At 39.7% G+C, this 19,329-nt stretch overlaps 1 protein-coding gene across 4 annotated transcripts in view; it reads left to right on the forward strand.

The window, feature by feature from the left end:
- LOC149088685 (uncharacterized) overlaps positions 1-19,329 on the forward strand; it is a 51,304-nt gene that overhangs the window by 20,260 nt on the left and 11,715 nt on the right. For all 4 annotated transcript variants that reach the window (XM_089248904.1, XM_089248920.1, XM_089248901.1 and 1 more), the window contains exons 2-5: positions 4,044-10,281; positions 16,882-17,094; positions 17,431-17,651; positions 18,223-18,304. In XM_089248904.1, coding sequence (XP_089105030.1) covers positions 4,069-10,281; positions 16,882-17,094; positions 17,431-17,651; positions 18,223-18,304 — 6,729 coding nt within the window. In that variant the 5' untranslated portion in view covers positions 4,044-4,068. The remainder of the gene's footprint in view (positions 1-4,043; positions 10,282-16,881; positions 17,095-17,430; positions 17,652-18,222; positions 18,305-19,329) is intronic.

Genomic DNA, 19,329 nt, shown 5'->3' on the forward strand with positions numbered 1-19,329 from the left:
GGCTACACTCTTCTTAACCTTCTCAACACAAAATTTGATAGATGGCAACAATTTTACTGCACACCAACTGTTTTGTTTTAAGTTTTGTGTAATTGATACTTTACCGCACACCAACCCCGGTCATTATCACAGGGGTGAGAAATCTGTGCCAATTGCGCCGCCCTGTGCCAAAATTAACATCTTGCGCCATCCTGTTCCAATAGTGTATTTCCATATTTTTCTGCTCCGAATAGCGAATTTTGCTTCAGTGTGCTCAGAATTTCAGAAAGGACGACAAAAAATTTTAGTTCCTGCTTGCCGCGAAACGATTCTTTCCGAGAAGAGCGTGTTTTATTCCACTGCACTCAAACTATCGGCCTCTCATTGGGCTTTCCATCGTGAAACCCAGATGATATCTGTGATCGTACAACTTGGAGATGGTTTGCAATGGTCTTTCAGCTTTAAAGCGCAAATGTGAGTCAGTTTCCGTTTTCAAAAAATAGTCGCCATTGGAAGCAGCGGAAATTACTGTAGTCGATCGTCATTGCGTCAAATCCTGATGTTTCGTGGAAAAAATTTCATTCCAGGAGTAAAAAGAGCATGTCCGCCGAATTACGAATGCTAATTTAGAAACTTTGCTGAATAATGAGCATTAAATCGCCAATGTTGCCGAATAACGAGTGTTAAATCACCAATCTCGCCAAATAATGAGTGCTGAATCGCCAAACATCGTGTTGATTCTTCCGAAATTTTCTCCCATTTTGCAACAATTTCTTTCCGGGTATAAAAAAATTGAAAACTTATAGAAAGATTTTAGCCCATTGGAAGTGCTGCTGTTCCAGACAGCAAATAGTGCCCTCAGTAAGCAAAAATCATCTTAAATAGACTGGTGTGAAAAATTTTATGACAGCCGCTCTTTCAAACAAGATGTCAAAAGCGTGAAACGTCAAAAACAAGCTGATGAAAAGATGTTTGATAACAAAAGACAGTGCAGTTTGTTTTTTTTTTGAAATGGAATAGGGTTAACGAAAATATTCTTGTTAATTTCGCTGCTCCAATTTATAAATATCTGCTCAGAATCCTATATTTTGCTGCTCTGAAATGAACTTTATCACTTCCCACCCCTGATATCGCCATACTGCAATTTCCAACCAGTAGAATTGGGTGGGAAATAAAGGCTCTCCATCCATCGGTGGTCGCCCTAGGCTCGGTAAGTAAGCAACTTGCTTCTGACGTTCTATGCCTGGATTTGAACCCATGGAGTTTGATGATAACCTTCATAGTGGAACAGTATCTCACCACTACGCCACTTGAGCGCGATAGCTGGCAGCTAGTGTTGTAGGATTTAAACCAGTGATTCCCAACGTGGGCGTTACTTAACGCCCCCCGAAGCTGCGGGTATAACATAGGATCCTATGGGTTAGATTGCGTTGGGGGCGATGGGAGAAAAACATTTCTGAAGAAGGGGGCGATGGGGGACAAAAAAGGTTGGGAAACTATGATTTAAACCAATGTCGTCCAAATTTCATGATTTAGGGGGGGGGGGAATTTTCATTTGGCTAATAAACTATTGATAAATTAAAAAAAATACATATTTAAAATTATGAAAAATATAAAAGTATACTGTTCCTAAAAAATACATGTTATTGAAAAAAGAATATACGCAGTCTATCCCACTTATAACGTTCCCACTTACAACGTTTTCTCGCTTAGTGCGACTTATTTTCGTTTGCCAACTCTTAACAAATTCTCATTAGGATTTCCCGTTTAAAGCGTTTTCCCACTTAAAACTTATTTTTTCATGACAATTTTTTGCAAAACGTTATAAATAAGCGGGATCCATTGTATTTTTGTTTTGTGACAGAAAGTTATTTTAAAATTTGAAAAATGGCTGGAGACAGTGAGGAGGAGGACATTTCTTTAACAAATGAAAATTTGTTCAACTTTGTTCATGGCGACTTTTCAGAAACGATTTTTTTTTTTTAAACGTGATCCGCACATATTCGCAAGGGATCAGCACTATCCGTCCAGGGAATTTGTTATTGTTAGTAGACATCCATGCCCAAACCGGGCTTCTAACCCAGACCTGCACAGTCAGAGGCTAGCTCCCTAACCACTGGACTGCCAGGCGGCAAAAATATAAATAGAAAATGATTTAAAAAAAGTTCTGTGTCAAATATATTTAATATAAATTGCTGGGAGCACAATTTAGATATCTCAGTGAATATTGCGCTTAGAAACATTGAATTTTTATTTTCGTTGGCATCAGGAGAGATGGCAACAACTTTTTAATTGGATTTTGATGCACACAAGGACTGTATAAAAAGTTTTTTTTTTAATTTTTATTTTGATAACTGTACAACCCCTTGAAACATGAATGACATATCTGGGTACTACACGTTAGTTGGAAACTTTTTTTCAAACTGAAAGTATACCTCTAGGATCAACTGTTTGCCATTAAAATGTCATACCCCCTGTTTGCTCGGACCCTGTATACAGCAGATTCTCGACTGTTCGGCCTAGTTCAAAAATACAGTAATAATACATTGATGAATTACAATATTACCTTTTTACATTTGTGCAATCATTTATCAATGAACAGTAAAATAAGTTTAAACAATTTGTGTAACAACTTAGCCTACGTCGTATACATTTATGTTTTGTTCATTTTGAAAGTGTGTACCGTACAGCAGTGTCTCCCAAACTTTTTGATATAGTTGAAACCTCCCCCCCCCCTTTAATGAAGGTCAAGGCACCACAGATTGCCTGTATCGAAGATCAATTTCCATGCTGCCTCCTATAAAATCAAAAATGTGTTGTTTTTATAATTTGCATATCATAAAAAATTGAAGCAGTAAATTACAATTTTACAACACTAAATGTGTCTTCAGGCAATAATAGTAAATGAAAATGGCTTCATGGACCTTCAAGAATCCGTTGAAAAATACTATTACTACTTAACTGTACATGCACTTCGTACACATTCCTCTGCAGAATTGTTTCTAACGAATCGGTATGTGTCGGAATGTGTGTTCTGAGTGTATGTGTGGCCCTAACCTATTTATGTTGTCGAGTTGCGCTTGTTCCGTGTTCGAATCTGTCTTCCATATTCTGAAGCAAAGATGGAAATGGTTGCATGTTATGTCAGTATCAGTTGGTCAGCCTGCTCTTTATCAAGAGACTTTTTCAAATGGAAGACCATCTCTCTTAGTCACACCTCAAAGCTGGAAAACCGTACAAAACCAACTTCAGCTGTATACTACTGTGCCTTCAACAGGGTTCGAACCTTGATCCTCAGGACGTGAGTCCCGCGCTATGCCCACATGGCTGCACAGTAGCTGTTAAAAACCAGTGCTGTACGGTGTACATGTGATTTTATGTTTCCTGCAATTAAGTTAGGCAAAGTTTTTCTTGAAATATTTGCGATATTTTTATCCTTGGACTTCCGTTTTCTGTGGTAAATTTTTAAAACAGCACATTTCACAGAAGTACATAACAAAGAACTATTAAGTACTCGCCTGTACTTCGAGGTCAGAGAATATGAATGAGAGCAGGTTTTTGTATAAAAAAGGTGTTTTTGATGATAAGGGTGGGGGTAGAGGAATTGAGTATTCTATTTATAGAACTCTGGCCGATCTGGCTCACTCTTTCACCACATTAGACCGGATAGTCTGGAGCCTATTGTAATTGTTTCGAGAAATTATGTATCTTTAATAAATTAGCATTTCAAGCAGTTTCAAATTAAATATAAGTAAATGTTAAATATAAGTTTAAAAACCCAATTAATTTACTTTTTTTGGAAAAAGAAAAATCACAATTTTCATCAACCACGATGTCAGTGTCCTTGAATTTTTAAATTTCCCCTGGAAAAGTGGATTCAAGCATTAAAGTTTTTTTTTACTTTAAAAGAGCATGAAGAACTATGAATGTATTATATGAATGGTCTGAAATTTGATATGGTACATCAAATTTCAGTTCATTATTTTTCGTTTTTCTTTCAAGATTGATATCATCATATATTCGATTCTGACATTTCCCTTCCCCCCCTTTTTTTATTGTTATAGGTAGTGCAGAGGAACAACAAAACAAATGAAGGGGGCTAGTCGAGGACAGAATCATGGTAATTCTGGTCAGAATAGGTCAGGCCCAAACAAAGGAAATCAAAGCCAGAACAAACCAGGTTCAAACAGAGGTCAACATCATGGAACTGGTAGTAATCAAGAGCAGAACAAACCAGGTCCAAACAGAGGTCAACATCATGCAACTGGTAGTAATCAAGGGCAGAACAAACCAGGTCCAAACAGAGGTCAACATCATGCAACTGGTAGTAATCAAGGGCAGAACAAACCAGGCCCAAACAGTGGTCAACATCATGGAACTGGTAGTAATCAAGGGCAGAACAAACCAGGTCCAAACAGAGGTCAACATCATGCAACTGGTAGTAATCAAGGGCAGAACAAAGGGAGTCAAAACAGCGGCCAGCATCATGGAAGCAGTGGTCATCAGGGCCAGAACAGAGGACAACATCATGGAAGCGGTGGTCACCAGGGCCAGAACAGAGGACAACATCATGGAAGCGGTGGTCACCAGGGCCAGAACAGCGGCCAGCATCATGGAAGCGGTGGTCATCAGGGCCAGAACAGAGGACATCATCATGCCTTCCATCGGTCAACTTCGGGAAGTGATAGTCGCATTGAACATAATTTTCATATAAACCCTATGACTGCAGGTCCCCAACAATTTATTCGTCCCTCTTTTGCAAACTCTGGTTGTAAGGTCAAAAATACGAGTCCGGCTTTCTGTGGGGGAAAAGAACCCAATCGTCAGCAGGCAAAGTATGTTAAGAAATCAAAAGTGGGATCTAGCGAAAGTGGGAATCAGTACGCTAAAAGAAGCAGAAGACAATTTGGACAGAGGAGGTTTTTCAGGAGAAACAAATCGGTTACAGGAGAGAAAGACTTGTTGAGTTTCACGAGGGCTCCAGAGAGAGCGGGCTCTTTGATATCTTGCGATTCCAATGAAGCTGATTTTAGTGATGACGATTCGAAATCTACAGTTTCGGAAATTTCTAGTCGCTTTGCTGGGGCTTCAGACGCAGAATCCGACTCAAATTTTGATCTTCAAGACGATTGGGAAATGGTTGACGATAATTCTAATAAGATGACTCGAGAAAATTTCAGTTCCCAACGATCATGGGAACCTGATCATTACATACGAGAGAAAAAAGGTGTCATCGCCGTTTTTTGGGACATTGAAAATTGTCCAGTGCCACCAAAAAAATCGGTGGTGGATATAATTAGCAAGATTCGAGAGCAGTTTTACCAAGGGCGCATAGAAGAGGGTTTCACAGTAGCATGCGATACACGGGGAATGAACGATAAAATTGAGAGAGACTTGCAGGAATCACTCGCCACTATCGTGCATGCTAGCAACCAGGCGAAAAATGCAGCGGATGTAAAATTGCAAAACCTTCTTATGAATTTCCAGTTTAAAAACAGTTGTAGAGACGCAGCAGTGGTGGTGATAACTGGGGATGCAGATTTCGCTATATTTCTGCACGAGATGCGCCATAAGCATCAGATCTATATATTTCTCATTTGCAATAACAACGCGCGTGAGACATTGAAATCAGCTGCTCATAAGTGGGTTTTCTTCGATGATTTTGTTAGGGACTTACCAAATGTAGAAGCGAAAGGTAGCTGGCAACATTTTATGATGGTATCGAACTTACCGACGAATATCAACAAGGATGCCATCAAAGCTTTCCTGGAGTACAAAATAAAAGGGATAAAAGGAAAGGTACACAAAATGTCTTCTTCACAAGCAGAGGTGGTATTTTCGGACGAAGCCGCTTTCAAAAAAGGTGTTCTCTGTCTTCAGGACACGGATGTGTTCGGTTCGTTTGTTAAAGTCAAGAAGAAGAAAAATGTTTCGAAAAAAGTGGCCCATGAGCAAGGTGAGATGAAACAAAAAAACGATTCTCAAACGAATCATCAACATAAAATTTCGACATTAGAAACTTTACCGAAAAATATCTCTACGAATACTGATGCGAATATACAGGATGTGGAAAGCACGGCTAAAGGTGCAACTCTTTACATCTTCGTTACTTCTTTCTTGGGAAACATCGAACACTGGAGAAAACAGTTTGAAACCATGTTCAAACACAACGAGATGTCTGTTGATTGGTATGGAGTTGGCACCGAGTGCTATTTCATGGTCAAGTTCCAAAGCGTCAAAAAAGCTAAGAATGCGAGGAAGATAATAGAGCAAAACCAGAAGATGGACGCCAATGCTCCAAAATTTTTGAAACTGGTAAGGGATGATGAAACCCCCGATCTTCTCAGTGGAAGCATTTGCAACATTGTGGACCTGAAAAAGAAAAATATTGAAGATTTTTTGAAGCGGCTCGAAGGAAAGAAGACAAACTTATTGAACGAGTTTGAAGAGGATTGGAAAGAGATGAAACAGCGACAAGCCTCGGCGTCGAAATTGGTTGAAGGATCGCAGAATTCGCATCTTCAGGAAGCATACAAAATAAAAATATCAGAAATGAATCAGCAGAAAGTAACGTTTTTGAGTTATACAGAGTTGATTCGTCAGAAGGTGACGAAACTGGATAAGGAAGATCCAGAACTCGAAAGTAATATTTCGCAGCTGTACGAAGATTATCATTCCGAATGTTGTAGTTTCCGCTCCGGTCTTACTCTTTATTCGAGGAAAAACTTGATCGTTAAAAAGTTGAAGAAGCATCAAGTAATAATAGTCGAAGCACAAGTGGGATCCGGTAAGAGTACTCAACTCTGTCAATATCTGTGGAGAGAGGGTTTCGCTCAGGACAAAGCCATTGTCTGTTCTCAACCGAAGAAATACCTCGCAATGTCGCTGGCGAAGTTTGTCAGCCAACAGACTGGCAGCCGATTCGGTGATGTAGTTGGCTATGATATCGGTTATTTCGAAAAGAAATCGAAGCAAACGAAAATACTTTTTACAACTGACTCTCACTTACTGAATACTTTCCTGAACGATCCGCACTTAAAGGAAATATCGTGCCTCATCATCGATGAAGCAGACCACCGAACTCTTCACACTGATTTTCTCGTCGGCTTCGTGAAAAAATGCCTGACCTTGAGGCAGGACCTTAAAATCATCGTCATGTCGTCATTGGACTCGCAGACTAATTGTTTCCAGAATTTTCTCTCTTTGAGCAGCGACGCTGTTGTTCGTGTACCGTTTATATCGTTCCCTGTAGAAGACGTGTGGTTGAATTACGACGTGCAGTTAGGTTGGGATCATTTGGCTATGACTCTCAAAATAACGTCAGAGATATTGAATAGAGGAGATGGTGATGTATTGGTGTTTCTCGCGTCTGATGAGGAGATCCAGAATGCCTCGTTCATGTTTGACAAAAAATTGGAAGCGACGGGAGACCATTGCAAAGTCGTCATACATACTCTGCACGATGAAATCGACGTCTCTGACCTGCATAAAATACTTGAGAAAACTCCAGAGGGTTGTAGGAAAGTCATCTTCTGTACGAAAGATGCAAATTTTTTCTTGGTTCCCGACATAAAATATGTCGTGGATTGTGGAATAGTCAGAAACCTAAATTTTGATGACGAACATGGAATAGACGCCAGTGTGCTGAATTTTGAGGACAAAATCACGGCAGAACGTCGTAGAGCTCACTTGGTGTTGGCCGAAGGAGGAGTGTTTTACAGATTATACAGTCACAGAAATTTTGAAAAGATGGAAAACGCTGCAACGCCTGAAATATCAAGGGTAGGTCTCGGTCAAGCTGTTCTGAGAATATTGGCAGCAGGCCAGAAAGGAGTGGATAATCTTAGTTTTCCCGACTCCTTGCCCAACAGGTCGATTAACGATGCATTCAGGAAACTAGCTTTATTGTGCGTGGTCGACAAGACGAGTGGCAAATTAACTGAGCACGGATATAAAATGGCGTTTCTTCCTTTGGATATCGGTCTCGGTCACATAGTTCTGAAGGGAATCGAAAAGGGTATGGGTTATGACGCCCTCGTAGCCGCGGCCATGGCCAAAGTGTGTAGGACCATGCCTCTGTGGTTGGCTGGCACGAAATCGAATCAGATGCGGTTCTTTCAAAGCGAAAGTGATCTTCTGACGTATCTTGAGGTCTTCAAAGAATGGATGGACGTTCCTAAAAAAAACAAAATGCAGTGGTGTTCCCTGAACGGCATCAACACGAAATGTCTACAGGCTGCTCACGATTTGGTGGTGGAAACTAGTTACATCCTACAGAAAGACTTGAAAGTGGAATTCAAATCGAAGTGGAGGAAGGATGATCTGGTATGGAAAAACCTACCGTCCATCATTTTGAGTAGCTTTCCGGACAACGTCGCCGTCATTTCTGGCCTCAATAGAAATGAATTCTTGTCCCCTAACATTCAAGGAAGCATGTACATACATTCATCATCTTCAGTATCGTGTCAGGAAGGCTCCGACCATCAGTATGTAGTGTTTGACTCGATCGCTAAAAATTCGGTAACTTACCTGATAAACATTACCTTCGTTGATGGGAATTTAATTCCAAGTTCTTTGAAAACCCGTCTGAATAACCTTACGAGTACTTTCGACGATCCTTTGGTGATCGAACATCTCGGAGTAGAAATGATGAGAATCTTCGTGGGAAGGGGATTTTCAAACTTGAGGTCGTACGAGGACAATTTACGCAAATTGACGGGCAATAAAAATTGTAAAATAGCCGCTGACTTCGCAAAAAACAACGTAAAGGTTTACGTTCCTCGTGAGTTCCACAAAGACGCTACCGAAATAATCATGCCCGCCATACAATCCATTCAATCGAGGGTTTTCAAGAAGGATCTGGAAATCGAAATCATTTCTGGAATTCCTCACATTCGTGGCGTGATTGGCGCTGGTTTGGCACTCGAGGAACTGATCATGCCTGGTGAATACAGGAGCGTGGCCGTGAGTCCGGCTGATTGCGATGAAAAGTTGGTGCTGGATTGCCTTTCACAGTTCGGCGAAATAATTTCCAGAAACAAAGGCAAATTATTCATGCAATGCACTTACAAGTCTTGTGCGAGCGCCATGAATTCCGTCAAGAAAATGGCCCACGAAAATAGATTCCGGGTCAAACCGATCGTTCCGAAATGCAATTCCCAACCGTCAGAGTACCGTGTCCTGGTTTATTTCTTACGCAGACCGTGTGTGGGCAGGGCGTTTTTCAGCGTCGAACCAAAAAATATGGTTCCGAACGTAGCTTGTATTTTGATGGTGCAAGATATTCATTTCAAGATGGAAAAGTTGAGCTTTTCCATCAGCAAAACTAATCCAGAAGACTTGTGCATCGAAAACTTGCCTCCCGAAGTAGCAGAGTCTGAACTTCGGTCGCTCATAAAAACATTTCTACCATCGACGGTAGAAATCTCCAAACTCGTCATTCAGCATAAGAAGGAATACCCGAGTACCAAACAAGAGACGAAATCTATGAAAAGTAATATAGTATCTCTGTTTTCCCAGTTTGTGCCGACAAGTAATTTCCATCTTCAGATGAAGTCGCCAAGAGACACCGATGAGGTGTGGAGGACCATAATCGTTTTCACAGATGCATTAGAAGGACCGCAAGTTGTTGAGGAATTGAAACACCTCAAAGAGAATAGTCAGGATTTGGCGAAATACATCACCTACATTAAACCTGTGATGGAGGTCACCTTGTTCTGTGAGAAGAAAATTTTCACTGCAATAAAAGACCAAGTAGAAAGCAGATTGCGGACCCTCAATTTACATAACAACGATATGCTGAAAGTGAATGCAACCTGCAAAGGCGATAACGAAGTCTGTATATCGATTCTGGGTGAAAATGTCATCGACATGAGCGAAATCACGAAATCTATTCAAAACTTCATCAAAGGTTTCCAAATCGACTGCAGAAATTACGATAACATGAGCAAATCAAGCATGAATAAAATGAAGGTCTTCTGTAAGGAGCTCTGTGACGACATCGAAAACGTTCACGTGAATGTTAATCTTCATAGCAGAGTCGTGTCGATCCACGGTCAAGAGTCGTCCGTCGCTGCCGCAAAGTCCAGAATTCTGGATTATTTGCATGAAATCAAGAAATTCAAGTCAGTCCAGGTCCCTCTTAGAGCGCCGAATGCACAAATTAGCCTGATCCGAGAGCTGGTCAAGAATTACGGCTGCAACTTGGATAGACTGTGTACCACATACAAACTTTTTTCCGCTGTGATTAATCCGTATGAGAAAAGCTTGAAGTTGACAGGAAGTCCTCCTTCCGTTGCTCAGGTAAAGATTATTTATTGATGGTACTGATATACTAGTTTCAATAACTAATTTGCATATAACTTGGATCTTTGATATTATTTTAATGCAATTATAACACAGCCAGAAATTTCGTTCGTGAGGGGGACAGAAGTGATAGAACATATATTTGGTTATCTTTTTCCCTTTTTTTCGGTCATTTTCTCACATTTCGGGGGGAGAACCAGACCCCCAAGTCCCCCTCCCTCGCTACGGCTTTGGGTGATCACCCCTCCCCCCAAGCGAAGTATGAATGTGATAATATTGCATTCAATAAATCCGTTGAAAATTACTTGTGTATCAATATTTTTGATTAAATAATAAATGACAAATTCAAGAAGAAAACTTCTACTAAAAACCGGGGAATTTTTTTTTCTCAAAAAAGTCGGAGCAGAGAGGGAAACAATGATTGTGTCCCGGAAAATGTGGAACACATGGTCACGATATCCACAATAACAAAACGCCCCTCCCATCAGTGAGCTCTGAATCCGTAAGGTCAGCGGTCCTCAACTTTTTTTGACTCGCGGAGTTTTTGTACATAATTTTTATGACAGAACCTTGCAGGCAGGGCCGTCATTTCAACTTTTTCCGGGGTGGGGACAAACAACGTACTCAATGTACGTATGTATGTGTGTATGTATATATATGTATATATATATATGTATATATATATTTCTTTTATTTATCTATCAAATTTACTGATTTATATTAATTTCTCCTCGAGTCGCCATTGAGCCCTGGATGGTGCACGCGGAGCACCGGTTGAGAACCCCTGACGTAGGGTGATCTGATGTCCATCGAGCTTATATTACATCCAGCGCCGCGACGGCAGCGACATCGAATGTAATGAAATCACGTGACTCGGTGAAAACAAAGTTCCCGCCTGGTAATTTGCACATAGAAATGTACAGTTCGGTCTCTAAATATTGGGTTTTAAAGATTACAAAAAGGGATAGAGAACTCATCTAAAGTTGAAGAAAGATTAAATTATTTATTTCATTAATACTGGAATCATTTCTTTCATTAACGCTGAAAAATTTCTTTCATCAATTCTTGAATTTCCCTTCATTAATTCTGGAATTTCTTTCATTAATTCTGGAATTGCTTTCATCAATTCTGGAATTGCTTTCATCAATTCTGTATTTGTTTCTTTCATTAATGCTGGAATTTTTTATTTCTTTCATTAATTCTGGAATTGCTTTCATCAATTCTGTATTTGTTTCTTTCATCAATTCTGTATTTGTTTCTTTCATCAATTCTGTATTTGTTTCTTTCATTAATGCTGGAATTTTTTATTGCTTTCATTAATGCTGGAATTTTTTATTGCTTTCATTAATGCTGGAATTTTTTTATTGCTTTCATTAATGCTGGAATTTTTTATTGCTTTCATTAATGCTGGAATTTTTTATTGCTTTCATTAATGCTGGAATTTTTTATTGCTTTCATTAATGCTGGAATTTTTTATTGCTTTCATTAATGCTGGAATTTTTTATTGCTTTCATTAATGCTGGAATTTTTTATTGCTTTCATTGATTCTGAAATTATATCTTATTAATTCTGAAATTATATCTCATTAATTCTGAAATTATATCTCATTAATTCTGAAATTATATCTCATTAATTCTGAAATTATCACTTTCATTAATGCTGAAATTATTTCTTTAATTAATGCTTCTTTCATCGATTCTCAAATTATCTCTTTCATTAATTTTGGAATTATCTCATCGATGCTGAAATTATTTCTTTCATTTATTATTTTAAATTCCTGTGGATGCCATAAGAAAATAACAGGGGATTGTGCTTGTTTTCACCGAGTCACGTGATCTTCCGGCGAATGATGTTGGGGGACACCCCGCTGACGTTATACTCTCTCTCCAGTAATATAAGCTCGATGCATACGTCCCATATTTCCCGGGACATCCCGGTGTTTTTGTTTTTCTGACTGTCCCGACTAAGTTGTTATTAGGCAACAGGATCTACGGCAGCAATTAGATATTTCATAGTGGATGCTACAACTTCCGCCTTCTGCTTCAATTCTGCGCCAAAAACAAAATTTTCCCTCAAGCAGGGTCTCCCGAGGAGTAAACTTTCTGCGCAGTGTGCAGCGTGAAAACGCTGATTTGGACTTGAAATTCAGGTTTTTTGACCAATCGGCGTTCTCACGTTGCACGCGCTGTAGAAAGCTGCTTCTAGGAAAATTTGGCTCTAGTAAACTTTGAAGTTGCATCCTAATAGAAGCAGACTTTTCGATGACGTCATTTGTCCTCCTCGCAATTTTATTCTTTGGAGCCACAAATGGAGAGCCAACACCAGTATTCGGAGCGTAGATGTATTTTTAAAATTGCGTTGATTTTTGCTGAGGGGCCATTAAATTATTACGTCAGCATCGATCGAAGGGGGGTTCCGATTTGCTGACTTTTGATGACAAGGCGGGAGGAGGGGTTTGGATAATGCTTACGTTATCAGCCACCCTTTATGAAAATATTAAATATTTTTGATGGCATCTTACTCGGTGAGCCAAAAACGGGAAAGACCTTTCGATAGTTTGTGGGCATTTGAAGTACTTTAGTGATCTCTAAACGTTTCACGGATCCAAGTGGCTGGAAATGTGTCCGTGCCGCTTAAGTGCTCTGGAACTGTGCAACGCATCACTTAATTGATCCATAATTATATGCCGCGGGTAACTTGAGTGATGTAGAACCGTACAGGGCTAAAAATTTGCTTACGTAATACTTGAACGGCCCCCGACTGGATGTACTTAACGAAAAATTCATGTATCCAGTGTTTCAGTGGATTTCAGTTTTTCAAAATGTGCGTCACCAACCTTTGTCAGGGGCGTCGCGGTGGGCTGGAGATATTGATTTGTGTGCCTATTTATACCTTGAAGCGATTCTTTTATACGGAAAAATATGTATCCGCCGCCGATCGACCATGAATCAGGCAAGGGAGCCGCAGGTGACAAAGGTTTGAGAACCATTGCTTTAATGCATAGATTCCCAAACTTTTTGTCCCATCGCTCCCTTCTTCAGAAATTTTTTCTCCCATCGCCCCCCAACGCAATCTAACCCATAGCCGCTGCGGTGGTCGAGTGGTCATAATGACGGACTCTCATCGCGGGGATCTGGGTTCGAACCCCACCGTCAGCGCAGCGCAGTGGAGTTGAAGTTGGTTTCCTGTGGTTCCCAACTTCGAGGCGTAAATGCGAGCCGATCTCCCCATTAAAAAGTCTCACCACAGAGAGCAACAGGCCTACAACGATAAATCATTCAATCAAAGCACTTCACTCATAGTTATAAAAACTGGTGGCAGATGGCAGCACTGACACATAACTAGCAGTACACAGAAACAAACTTCACGTCAGGTTTCACTTCACGTACACGCACATTCCCGCATGTACCAATTTGTTAGAGGTTCCACAGAGGAATATGAACGAGGTGCATGTGTGGTTTAGTAGTAGTAGTAGTAATCTAACCCATAGAATCCTATGTTATACTCGTAGCTTCTACCGCCCCCTGGAACATTCTATCTCCCCCCAGGGGGGGGGGTGTTAACGCCCACTTTCGGAATCACTGCTTTAATGGAAAAGTTCGCGAAAGAACGTATTATCGTTCTTACTGGAAAAACAGCAATTTCGAATCAGTCGTAGTTGCAATGCCCCAAAGCAGGTCGTTAAAGTGAGCGTGTCCAGGATCATGGAAAAGTCCCGGAGAAGTAACGAAATGAGAAAAGGGTCTCGAAAAAGTCATGAAAAATGAAAGAGGTCACAGATTTTTAAAAAATGATTTTCGGATTTTCCCGGCAAATCTGATCGATTCTACCTTAGAAAACCATATCTTCTTATCAGGCTCTCCTAATAGCCGGGGTGGTGCATCGGTGGTGGGCTGAAAATGAGTTTTCCAACTTCGGTACGAACATAGGTAGCGGCTGGTTTTCGATTCTGAAAGTCAGCGCCGGTATGGAGTGGTTGAAATTGGGTTAAAAACCTGAATTTCAATTCTTTTTTGACTAAAAAAAGCCTTCCGCCAAATAGCGATTATTTTTCCAATGCCGCCAAGTAATTAGTGTTAAATCACCAATCCCGCCGTCAAATATCAAGTGCTTAATCGCCAAACATCGAGGCCATTTCCCCTAACTTTTCTCCCTGAATGAAAAATTTCAGTAGCCAAATCGCAAAAATTAACAAAATCCAACAGGAATCATACCCACAAAATTGGGAAAAGAATATTAAGCGTAAATATCCATCCATCATCATTTCTGATTCAGATACAGTGATGGTAACTCGTGGGAAAAAGTGGCCAAATTTTGTTCACGTGGGAAATTTCTTGGCATTTGTGGGAAATTATGAGTTCATCAAACAAAAGAATTTTTGTTGAAAAAAAGTACATATTTCCACCGATAGATGATAGCACAATTTTCGGAACGTGTGGGGAAAAACGAAATTTTTGAAGGAAATTTCGCTTGGCAGGGTCACCATCACTGATTCAGAACATAAGTAGCACCTCCTGAACACTGCTTGACACACCATAGACCATTTTTAAGTTTCCAAAACTGGCTTACTTTGTGTCGAAATCTTTTTGACCAGAGTTACCATTTCTACGTGTGAAAGAAGGGTCATGCCCTGATTATACAAACCATGGGCAGAGATACGGGGGGAAGGGGGGGGGGGGCATTCTCCCCAGCATCCAAGGTGGAGTCGACTGATTTAATGTATATATGTATATAAGAATTGACATCATTATCATCGTGCCCCCCCCCCCCAGATTTCCAAGTCTATCTCCGCCTATGACACAAATGCATGGCTACACCTCAATTGGGTCCTCGTACTAAGTTGTTGCGAACCAACCTCTCAACTATGAAAGAAAATAAGCCCAGGATTATCTATAAATAGTAAATTCTGGTTCAGTTGCCAGTAATTGTAGGAATACTAGACAAATTTAAAAAAAAATTCTATTATATTAATTTATTGATTGCAGCTTCTAAAATGCCTGCTTCAAGTGATGAAAATTTCTTGGGCCTGTGTCTAATTCAGTACAGAAATGTGATCTGGTTCAACCCTATTCTTCTGCCGGGATCTCGAGAAATGAGTCAGGATTCCTGGCTGCATTTTAGGTGCGGGATCCCAGGATAGATACCCTAGTGAACAGTGCTCTAATTTTAGTGATCGCTGTCGTCAACTTCTCTGCACAATAAACTACTTTCATGTATGCCAATAATTTTGCCTCTTTCTTTATTTGCATAAAAAAATTTATGAATTTATTTTGATTAATAGATTTTGGTTATTTGTTTCGCCCTTGTAATGATGTTCACTGTCACTGTATTACTCATAAAGGTGTAACATCGGCAAACTCACCAGCAATTTCTGTGATCAGGTGGAGCAAAATAACAAATTCTGCCAAGATGATACTACCTTCTTAAGGGTGAAAACTAGTGAAGAATTTAAAAATACAGTAAAACCCCTTTTTTGCGGACACTCATGGACAAAAAAATTTGTCCATAAAAGTGGGGTGACCGTATCAGAAGGGGAGTTCCTGTATTAATTGTATTTTTTAGTATTAACAGTAACTGAAATGGTTCTTTATTTGAATATGAATGAAATCCTGACAATAGGAGATGCATTTGAAGTCATGAACATACATAATTATTGCATAGATACGAAATTAAAATTACAAAAGAAATATTATACAGTACAAAGTTTACATACTGAATCTATTGGAAAAACTGATCAGTCGCAGTGTGATGGGTTTTGCTGAGAGTATTTCAACTCCTTCAAAATGTATTTTAAGCAGAAAGACTGAATCCAATGACTTTCTGTCATTGTGTTTACAGGAAAATGTATTTAATCAATGCATTGAATTCTTTTGCTAGAGCTGGAACTTGAATTTTACGTTTTTTACTGTATTTGAGACATCAATTTTCTTCTCTTAGTGATAGGGAGCGACGATTATACTAGAGCTGGCCATATTAAACAGAGGGGGGAATAATGTTGAATATAGGAGCATGATCAGCAACACATGATTTCAGATTCTAAACAGACATTAGAGGTGCCAAACATTAACAAGCTTCCAACCAAAATTTCCTTCGAATGTAGCCAAACATAAAAAAAAGTTGATCACATTTATAAATTTTGCCGCCATCTAGTGATCATAATTCAAGTCAAAATTTCAACTATTGGTGTGTTACAGGTCCGATGCAACAAACGAATGATGAAAATGGTGTATATGACCATATCGGAGGGTGACGTTAAACTTAGGTTCAAAATTCATTATTTTAATAGGCTTTTTGCCGGGATAGATTTATTTGGCTGTAAAATTGGTGACCATTAAGAGGATTTTAATGTATATTGAAGACGATTTCTTGTGAGAAATAATAAAATATCATTGTAGTAGTTTGAAAAATTCTAAAAATATCATTAGGGATTCATTGTTGTGGTAGATACCATTGTATTGAGAGAAGTTTAGTGTTAGACAAAAAGAGCAATTCAAAATTAAATTTGAAGAAATATTTTAGCGAGATATCTCTCTTTATATTTCGAGTATCATGTTGTTGAGGGTTTCACTGTATATCCTGTTGTTGTTTTTTTTTTAGTGCCAGCTCAAGATTATTGAACTAGAAGTTGCCTCTAGATCGCAAGTTCCTGAATCTTCTCCTGAGGGAGGAGGTGATCCCTGTCCTGTTTGTTTGCTTCCCGTTTCATCACCGTGCTATGAACTGGAGCATTGTGGCCACAAGTATTGCGAGATGTGTTTCATTCTGCTGTTGCAAAATTCCGCGAAACTGCCGATAGTGTGTTGTAGTGAGGTAAGTCTTCCAAATTATGCAGAAACTGTTGTTTAATGTGAATGATATGAACATTGATTGATCGTTGTCGATTGATGCCATCATTCCAAGTTGCATAAAAGAGTTTTAACTAATTTTCGAGTTAAAAACTTTTTGACTCAAAATGATTTTCAGGAAAAAAAAAACATATTTTGACTCAATGATTTTTGAAGGGAATTTTTTTTGACTCAAAATGATTTTCAGAGAAAAACAATTTAGACTCAAAATGATTTTTTATCACCCACTTATGTAATTTTCAAAGTGTGTTACTCGAGTCGGTGATTAATCCCAAAATTTGCATTTGCTTATCTTTACTAGGGTTGTAGCAAACCAATATCTGTCCAAGATGCATTGCATGTCGTTTCGAAGTACAAGTACATGAAAACTAAATTGAACGAAGTTCTGCTGGAGAACTGCTTGGAACAGCAGAAGGACTTGAGATTCTGTCCGATCCCGTATTGTCCAGCAGTTTACAGAACCACGTCGGACGAAGACTGTGAATATTCGTGCCCATCTTGTGGCAACGGTATATGCAAAAGGTAAAAGTTTGACGAGGTTCTTAAACAATCTAGTTAAAATTCTAAGTATGTGAGGTGAACTTGAAAAGAAAAGTCAACTTGTCTCTCTGCCAGGAATCAGACCGCCTTCTTGCAAACTGGGCAAGCGCACTGTCCATATACACCACTGGAGAAGTGGCCAATCCTTCCTTATTTATGACTGTAGTGTAAGGTGCTGGAGTAGAGATGTAGTAGCCCCTCCACTGAAATTCAGCAAATAGCACCCCCCCCCCCCACTTCAGCAACTGCTGCCACCTGCGGGCCATTTACTGAAGTCAAGGGAGGCTACTATGGCTCTATTTCATCACCTTATGCCACAGTGTTTAAATAAGGACAAATTTGTCACTTTTCCAGTGGTGTATGTGAATAATTTGCTTGCCCGGTTTGCAACAGGACTGGATTCTATTCCCGGACGGAGGTAAGTTGACTTTTTCTTCCGAGTTTACCTCTACATAATATACAGAGAAAATTCTTTCCTTCATCTATTGGGTTGACTTCATCCCGCTTTAATTCTTGTTGATGTACATATGATGGAATGATTCGTTTATCTTAGGTGCTGCACATTCTATCATTTTGGTGAGAGTTGTGATTCAGAGCAAAATGTTGAAAGTTCCAGTTCTTCGAACTCGTTATTGGTGAGTATTTTCAGATTTGCAAAAAATTTTAATTCGTCAAGAACAGAAATTGAATAATAACAAGTGGTAAATGAAACTCTCTTGAACCCTTTTATTTTGTGGGGGTGTGTTGAGGTGCATGATTTACCCCTGCGTTATAATGAGTTTATGGAAATTTTGCCTCCAACACTTTGCCATTGACATTTCACCTACCCTGACCCTGAGTGCATGAATGACCAAGTGAATGTGTGCGTGACCGTATGAATGAACAAGTGAGTGACTGTATGAGTGAACAAGTGAGTGACAAAGTGCATGACTTATGGTCACTCACATACCCAGGGCGGCAACTAGGGGAGAGCAGGCGGGTCTCGTGCCCCGGGCGCTGGACCAGAGGGGAGCGCAAATTTTGTTCTCAAAGATCTCCTTCAACATTACAAGGGGGTGCCAAAATCCTCACTTGCCCCGGGTGACGAAGCATCTAGTTGCGGCCCTGCTCTTACAGTCACTCACTTGGTAACTAATATGGTTACTCACACATTCACCCAACCATAGTCACTCATACTATGCGGTCATTCACACGCTCGATTGGCCACACACTTGGTCACTGATATGATCACTTGCACACTCACTTGATCACAGTCACTCACTTGATCATTTATACGGTCATTCACTCAACCATAGTCACCCACTTACTCATGTAGTCACTCACACAATCATTCACTTATTGGTTACTCACTCTGTCACTTACGCAGTCATGGCAGGCAAGCTATACTGGGGATGAAACTTCAGGGGCAAAATGTCTGAGACGAAATTTTTGGATCCTGTTATAATGTAATTGAGTGAAGCGAGATGTATGAAAGTGGATTTTTCTCGGTTCAATGAAATAACCAGGGCACATGATTGAACCATCAGTACATCCAATTCAAGGGTAATTTTAATCCTTATAATGGAGTTCTATCAGAATACTTGTCTAGTATAGTGAAGAAAATCAACCGATGTTATTTAATGAATAATTTGCGATACATATTGCGCATGTAGGAAAAAAA

The sequence above is a fragment of the Pholcus phalangioides genome, unplaced genomic scaffold (genome assembly GCF_987345545.1).
Source record: "Pholcus phalangioides strain wild (caught in Gottingen) unplaced genomic scaffold, Ppha-v1.0 ptg000003l_1, whole genome shotgun sequence".
In the NCBI taxonomy this organism is placed as follows: domain Eukaryota; kingdom Metazoa; phylum Arthropoda; class Arachnida; order Araneae; family Pholcidae; genus Pholcus; species Pholcus phalangioides.